At 53.4% G+C, this 7,991-nt stretch overlaps 1 protein-coding gene across 1 annotated transcript; it reads left to right on the top strand.

Annotated features, from left to right (window-relative positions):
* The first annotated feature begins 1,338 nt into the window (after positions 1-1,338).
* TMEM88B (transmembrane protein 88B) lies at positions 1,339-7,520 on the top strand. The gene is made up of 2 exons (XM_009906794.2): positions 1,339-2,359; positions 6,183-7,520. The coding sequence occupies exons 1-2, from the start codon at positions 2,090-2,092 to the stop codon at positions 6,450-6,452; spliced, it is 540 nt and encodes a 179-aa protein (XP_009905096.1). The 5' UTR covers positions 1,339-2,089; the 3' UTR covers positions 6,453-7,520.
* Positions 7,521-7,991: the final 471 nt, after the last annotated feature.

Below are 7,991 nucleotides of genomic sequence, written 5' to 3' on the forward strand. Positions count from 1 at the left end.
CACAGCCATCTCCACAGCAATGCTGAGAGCTGCAGAACACTCAGCTGGCCTTAGAGGCACAGAATCATGGAGTTGTTTCACTTGGAAGAGACTCTTAAGATCATCCAGCCCAGCCTTCAAGCTAGGACCACCATGGCCATTAAACCATGTCCCTAAGAGCCATGCCCACACATTTCTTAGTTCCTTTCCCAGGCTCTTCACCAGGTCACTGTGCAGTAGGAAGAGATGGGCACATCTCACCTCCCACCTCCAGAGCCTGCTTCCCCAGGGAGCTGGCTGACAATAGCAGCAGCCTTGTGTGTTCCCAGCAGATTAACAGAAAGCTGGTGATGAGGTCATCTGATATGGTTCCTTAATAGGTCAGGATCCAAGGGCTGAAGAAGGAGAGACTGGAGGTTTTATGAGGAGCAGCAGGGGGAACTGGGATTGTTTGGCTTGGAGAAGAGGAGGTTGAGGTGAGACCTTCCTCACTCTCTCCAGCTCCCCAGAAGGAGGTTGTAGTGGGGTGGGTGTTGGTCTCTTCTCCCTAGTGCCAAGTGACAGGACAAGAGGAAACAGCCTCCTGCTGCACCAGAGCAGGTTACTCATTACACCTTTGAAACCTCTGTCCTCAAAACAGCTCCTGAGCTCACTTCAGTTTTAAAGGCTCTGTTTTGATATTGACTACACCTGGTGGGTTGCAAATGGTCTCAATTTGTCTCACTTCTTGCTCCTAGGAGTAGTGTAGAGCACTCTTCCAGCCCAGGCTGAGAAGATGCTTTCAGCATCAGGAGGACAGTCTGTTCCATTAAATTCCACTTCAATTAGAAGAGGACTACATGGGCCTGTAGTCAGGATTGTCTTTAATAGCAGTGGACTTGATGATCTGGAAGGTCTTTCCCAGCCATAGTGATTCTGTGTGATACCTTCTGGTCAGACCTGTGCTACCTCACTTTCCTCTGGAGTTCTCCCTCCTGCCCTCCTAGTTATGAATCTCAAAGGCTACCTAAATGTGCAGATATCACTGAAGCTCTTAAATAATATTGATCAGGTGAGGCAGGTGAAAGAGTTGTTGACTGCTGTTGCCTTCACAACAAGAACACCAGCATGTTCTGCGAGCCGTAAGTGCTGACTGCAGAGGACAGGGGAGGTCTGCTGGGCACATGAGCCATGTCCTTATGGGCATTATTTTAGTTTATTTATTTTTTTTTTTAATCTAGAGGGAAATTGGAGAAAAGGAACCAGAGGGAGAACAACTGGGATCAAAAAGGGACCAGCATGGTGTGAGCGTGGCTCTTGGGTGCTGCTCAAATCAGCAGCGAGGCAGATGTGAAGGATTGGTTCGCACACAAAGCAGCTTCAGAAGCTCCTCTTGTAAACAGAGCAGCGTTGCACAGCTCTGAGCCCAGCTGGGAGAGGAAGACACTGCCTGTGTCTGAGTGCCTGCCACTGCAGGCAGCTGAGAGCAGTGAAGCCACACACTGCTCTGCTCTCTGCTTCCAGCTCTGCCAGGTGTGAGCGAGGGCTCCAGCAAGGCAGAGAGTGGGGAAAGAGCTGCTGCCTGCTGCCCTCACTGCTCACCTTGCTCGGATGACTTGAGCAGGAATATTTGCTTGGGGAGAGGGTGAAGAGCTTGGAAAGATGATTTAAAGTCAAGGAGCTGTCTTCAAGTGCCCAAGCCTGATATTCTTAGCAAACAGCAGTGCTCAAAGGTGGAGGACAATACTGAAGCACTCTGGAACCAAGCAGCCTCCCAACACTGAGGCAGCAGCTGTTTGGGACCTCTTGGAATCACAATCCTGGGAAGAACAACAACAAACTCAGGAGTACCATGGACTGAAAAGCAAAATAACAGCCATTGCCAAGCTGCCAGCTGCCACATCGACTTGGAAACTGAGGTTGGACACTGCTGGAAAGCATTCTGAAAGGAAACAACCTGTGCTGGCCAGGTCCTGGGAGGGCAGGTGGCCAAGAGCGGCCTTTCCTTTCTTGCTCCATTATGATCTCTGCTTAAGTGTGTGGAAGAGGCAGAAAAGGCTTCTGTTCATTTCTGCCCTGTTCTGCTGCCAAAAGCAAACAAGCCACTTTTGACCAGCAGTCTTCCTGAAGAATGTCTGGGCAGGACACTGAGGACTTTGGAGCAGAAAACCTCTCGGAGAAGTCTCGGATGATTCCCAGCCTCCCACCCTACGACATCGATGACCAACTCCTTCCCAGGGAGCCACGGAGCGCCTGGTGCTGCTTGGCATGGGCCCTGCTGATAGTCACCATGAACACCTTGGTCTTTTTCATGAATTTGCTCTTGATGTTTGTCATCTTCACCATTGTCCTGCTTCCTACCATCGTGGTGGTTTACTTTGGCTTCCAGTGCCACTCCAAGGTAAGTGAAGCTTTGCTCCCTTGGGCTGCTGGGAGCCACCCGTAAGTCATCCAGGGCCATCCACAAGGGTTTATTTCAGCCCATGGAGAGAAGTGGTTGTAAAGCCAAGGTTGGACAGCCTGAGCTTTTGTTTCCATGAGGAGTGTGTTCATGGGTTAATCTTTTCATAGTGGGGAGCATTTGTCAAGTCTGGGCTGACAAGGACAGGTTTGTGATGGCTGATGGTGACCTGCAGGCTCTCAGGTGTACAAGGGAGTGGTGTGTCCTCCCCGGTGCCAGGGTCTTGGCTGCAAGGAAGGCTGCTGTGTGCAGCTGTTTAGGGAACCACAGGCTCTCTGGGTTCTGGACTAATTGTCTTAAAGCAGCTGGTTGGCACCCATCCATTCAGTGTCAGGAAAGCTCCCTTTGGAGAGACAAGATCACTGAGACAAGCTGCCTTGGGGACTGGGGCAGTAGGAGACCCCATGGTCCTGATCCCTGGCGCACTGCACTTTGCACAGTCATTCAAAGTGATCAGAGAGAACTCTACAGCCACTCACAAGCTTGCAGGAGGTGCCAGTCCTGTGGGCACACCTGGATCCTGGCAGGAACGAGCAAGGCACATTTTAACCCCTCCCTCCTTCCAGGGTCACATGAAATGGGAGCTTGGTTGTGCAATGAGGTTGTATTCCCATGAAAACAACCAGCAGCTGGGGCAGGTCAGGTGAATGCCCTCCTTGGCTTGATGGAGCTGCTGTTTGCATTTTCATGTCACAATATTTGTCTCTTTGGGTTTTTTTGGGTGACCTCTGTCACTGAGAACTCATCCCTCATTCACAGGAGCCCTCCACAGGCTCTGGTGGGGCTTGTTCCTCTCCATTTAGGTAAGCCCTCTGCAGTGTTTGTCACACTTGGCCTGCCAAGCGACTAATTATTGAGCTAGAGATGTCCAACAGAATATATAATCCTCTCTTTATGCCAATTTAGTGCTCCCCAATGTGCTGTACAGCTTCTCAGATCAGAAATGAGCCTGCATGGCAGGAAGGGCTCTGGCTGCCTGTGTCTGCTTCCAGTTGGTTGCTGTCCTCTGCATTTCATCATTTCATTTCTTACCAGTTTCTTCTGGAGATGCATCCATAAATATTTCAGGAAGCAGTTGACTGAGGTGGGTGTGAAAAAGCAGTTCTCTTGTTTTCCTCTTAGGCCAGCTCATGATGACTTGTTGTTGATTGTCTTAAGTTAGAAGAGCTCTTTTGCATCCTACTTTGGGGGGAAAACCTCCCTCCCACTGCAGCTCCTTCTCCCTCCCACTGCAGCTCCTTCTCCCTCCCACTGCAGCTCCTTCTCCCTCCCACTGCAGCTCCTTCTCCCTCCCACCTCCTTCTCCCAACAGGGAGAATAGACTCAAACCAGAGATGCTGTTGGCCTCCCCATTCCACAGAGTCTGAGCTGGAGAGGAGGTCATTGAAATGGTCTCCAACTGGTGTATTTAACTGAGAAATGTTAAAAGAACAAAGCTTTCCTCCTCCATTCTAATAAAGTCTGTGCACCCCATCGACTCACCCAAGCCCTTGGCAGCTCTGAGTGAGCAGGTTGGGTGGTAGGAAAGGATTGAACCATGCAGCAGTGGTCAACCACGTGCCCAGTTCAACCCAGTAAGGCTCTGTGGACTTCTGTGGAGCTGTGCACAGATGCAGCTGTGGAGGTTTCATTGCTCAGTGGAGGTCTCATTCCTCAGTGCAGGAGGAGCCTCCCTCCCTGCCTAGCTGGGCTGTCAAATCCTGTTTCCCAAGGATGCAAACTGCCACTCGGCTGTGGCAGCACTTGCAGTGGTTCTTATTCCAAGGTATGTGGTAGAGGTTCCCACTCTGCAGGTGGGATCTTAGTTTGCTCCCTCGAGGTCTCTAAATGCTGGGACACAGCAGCATGCTGAGACTCCAAGGATCCCTCAGTTTTTGACTGCAGGTGCTGGAACTTTCTGCTGGAGCCCTTGCACTGTGCTCTCCAGCTGGCATCCCAGCCACACGAGCTGCCAGCCCACAGCTCCCAGTCCCAAAGCTCCCTGACAAAGGGACTCTGCTGTTATTTGTTGGCTCAGTCCTGGTGCATTTGCTGGCTGGAGAAGTCTGCCTTTGATTTTTATTGCCCTGAAATGATGACAGCTCGTAGCTGCTGTTATTGAACAGCTCTTCCTGGTCCTGCAAACGAAGGAGCAGGGAATCATCTGTCATGGCAATTGCGTGGTAGAGCAGAGCAGACCCAAGGGCTGCTGCTGCTGCCTGGAGTGGAGCATAATTCCTAGAGAAATCAGCTCCTTCTGGGCCAGGCAATTCCCATCGTGGCTCTGACACCTTCTAGAAATGGTTTACTATGGGGTGCAAATGTGTTTGATGCCCAGCAGGGTTAAGTGGGAGGCTCTGGAGGGCTTTGAGGAGATGTAAAAGCTTTTTTGAGTACAGCCAAGTCCATCAGGAGTGAAAACTGTGTTGCTGTTGGCTGGAGGGAGCCTTTTACCACAGACTTTAATAGCCGTGGAGAGGGACTGTGGCAGGGTGGCTTGAGAAGAGCAATGCTTTCTCTTTGGGCTTTTCAGTGCCTCCCTGGTAGCCAGAGGCCGAATTCTGCACTGCAGATCCATTAGCTGGATTTCTCTTTTTGAGCGTGAAGGGTTGGGTTTCTTGGGCTGCTGAAAGAATCTGGGAAAAGCAAAGGAAGGTGGGGGACAGGGGGCTTGCCTCTGGCAATTCTTAATGCAGAGCAACTCAGAGTGGCTCAACTCTGATCTCCTGCTGCCAGGATGAAAGGAGGCATTTAAATACCACTCAGCAAGGAGCAGTTAGCCTGCTGGATGCTTTGCAGCACCCTGGGGTGAATGGGCTCTCCTGGCAGATTTTGCAGGGCAGGTTGTAGTGAGGAGGTAGCAGTGAGCCTGGTGTGCACACAGAGCACAAGGGAGGATGTTCCAGGGCTGGAGTCTGGAGAGGCTCCAGCCAGTGGGTAGCAGTGAGCCTGGTGTGCACACAGAGCACAAGGGAGGATGTTCCAGGGCTGGAGTCTGGAGAGGCTCCAGCCAGTGGGTAGCAGTGAGCCTGGTGTGCACACAGAGCACAAGGGGGGATGTTCCAGGGCTGGAGTCTGGAGAGGCTCCAGCCAGTGGGTAGCAATGAGCCTGGTGTGCACACAGAGCACAAGGGGGGATGTTCCAGGGCTGGAGTCTGGAGAGGCTCCAGCCAGTGGGTAGCTATGAGCCTGGTGTGCACACAGAGCACAAGGGAGGATGTTCCAGGGCTGGAGTCTGGAGAGGCTCCAGCCAGTGGGTAGCAATGAGCCTGGTGTGCACACAGAGCACAAGGGGGGATGTTCCAGGGCTGGAGTCTGGAAATGCTCCAGCCAGTGGGTAGCAATGAGCCTGGTGTGCACACAGAGCACAAGGGGGGATGTTCCAGGGCTGGAGTCTGGAGAGGTTCCAGCCAGTGGGTAGCTATGGAGTGACCAACCTCTGTCTGCAGGGTCTAACATCTTGCTGCTTTTTATGTACTGTGTTTCCAGTCTGTTGTGCCACCAACATTGCTGTAGCAGCAGAGGGCTTTTGGGGGGTTGTTTTCTGCCCATCCAGTGCTGTTCTGATGACTTACAGATGAGTGGCTCCTGCTCCAGGACCTGCTTCTTGCCTCACAGTGATGCTGGAGTAATCCAAAGCTTGATTCAATGTCTGATCAGCCACACAGCGTTGCCTGAAGAGGGAGAGATGTGTCCTTGTGTGAAAGCACAACGAGGGAGCTTTGCTCACCACCCCTGTCCACCACCAGGTCTGTGACAATCTCCTCCTCATCTCTCCCCACAGGTGCTGCACTCAGCTGCCCGCTACTGCAGAAGCTTCTTGGATGACAGCAGCTCCTCTGCCCTCATTATCCTTGGCTTTGTCATCATGTCCCCTCTGATAGTGGCAGCCATGGCCATCTACTGCAGCCTGGCCAGGCGCTTCCGTCTCTTCATGTGCTTCCAGCCCTGCAGCAGGGCTGTGTACAAGGGGGTGAAGTGGCGCTGGTACGAGGAGGGAGGCCTCTGCCGCTGTGCCAGGGGGTGGAACACTCAGGTCAAGGCCTGGGTATGAGTTGGCAGCACCAGAGACCCTGCCCTAGCCAGCACCACCTTCTCCCTGACCTGTCCTTCCCCACCATCACCTCCCAGAATCACCACCCCGAGGTCTCTGCAGGCTGTGTAGGACCTAGATGGAGGAAGGGAGATGCACTAAGTGAGCCATCTCCTGCAGGTAGGACTCTGCCCACCGTGAGGGAAACAGGGAAAACACAAATCCCTGGTGGCACAGAGAGTGTTCAGCCCTGGAAGGAGCATGGACTCCTCCCAGTGCTTGTTGCCTCCGGAGCACAGCACCACTTCCAGCCTTGACAGCATGTTCAGCCTTACCTGAGGGGCATGGAGCACCTGAATAGGACCACACAGGGGTGGGAGCAGCTGCTGACCTTGCTCCATGCCTTGGAGAGGACCTTTTGGGAAAGGCAGCCCCTGGGGAAACATCCAGCCAGGGAGGGACCTGTGCTTTGCCCAAGTGCTGGGGTGCCCATGTTTCTGAGCTCCCTCAAGGGTGCCTGTAGGTCACTGCCTCTGTGATGCCTGAGATCCACACTTTCCCACCCACCAGATACTCCCCTTAGCAATCCCTCTTTCCCCTCATCTACAGCAGTGCTTGAGCTCCTTTTGCTGTTGCTGAGTGCTGTGAATCTTTTGGTGTCCCAGCAAGGCTGGATGCCTGGAGCCATTCCAGCACTGGCACTGTGTTGTGTCAAACAAGGACCGAGTGGGGCCACAGACACTGACTGGCCCTCAGGGAGATGCAGGTAGGCAGGAGGGTGGTGTCTGCTGTGCTGGGGGTGGCATCTGCCATACCCAGGCTGATGTGTGGGGTGGCTGCAGTGTGTTCCTGGAACAGAAGCTGTCTCTGGGAGAGCTGCTGGGCAGGAGGACCCAGCCTGTGCCTCCTCCTGTGGTGCCGCAGGACTCCCGCGGGGTCTGAACTGCTGCTTAGCTAAGTCAGCTGGATCTCCCTCTTGACCTCACTGGTCTCTGCAGTAAGATCACAGCTCCTCTGTCACTAAATTGCCCTGAGTGAGGAGCAGAGTGTGTGTGAGAAGGTCTGGCATGGCAGCTGGATGCATGTTCCTCTCCTGCCCCTGTGGGTCTCAGTGCTCTGCTAGTGGGGTCTGTGTGCTGCTGCTTGCTGTAAGCTGTGTGCTCCCACTGCCTGTTGTTGCCCTGGCTCCCAAATGTCAGCATCCCCTGTGCTGTGTATCAATAAAGATCATGCAAATCCCACCCAGGGAGTTTGTTCTGTCTCAGCTGGAGCAGCCATGTGGTGCCCACTGCACCCTGGCACTGAGTTCAAAGGTGAGGATTTGTGCTTTAAAATCCTTCTGTGCTTTAAAATTCTTCCCCAGGAGGGTGGTGAGAGCCTGGCACAGGCTGCCCAGAGAGGTGGTGGAAGCCTCCTGCCTGGAGGTGTTTGCAGCCAGGCTGGAGGTGGCTGTGAGCAACCTGCTGCAGTGTGAGGTGTCCCTGCCCATGGCAGGGGGCTTGGGACTGGCTGAGCCTTGAGGTCCCTTCCAACCCTGACAGTTCTGTGCCTCTTCAGTGC

The sequence above is a fragment of the Dryobates pubescens genome, chromosome 33, assembly GCF_014839835.1.
Source record: "Dryobates pubescens isolate bDryPub1 chromosome 33, bDryPub1.pri, whole genome shotgun sequence".
Lineage (NCBI taxonomy): Eukaryota > Metazoa > Chordata > Aves > Piciformes > Picidae > Dryobates > Dryobates pubescens.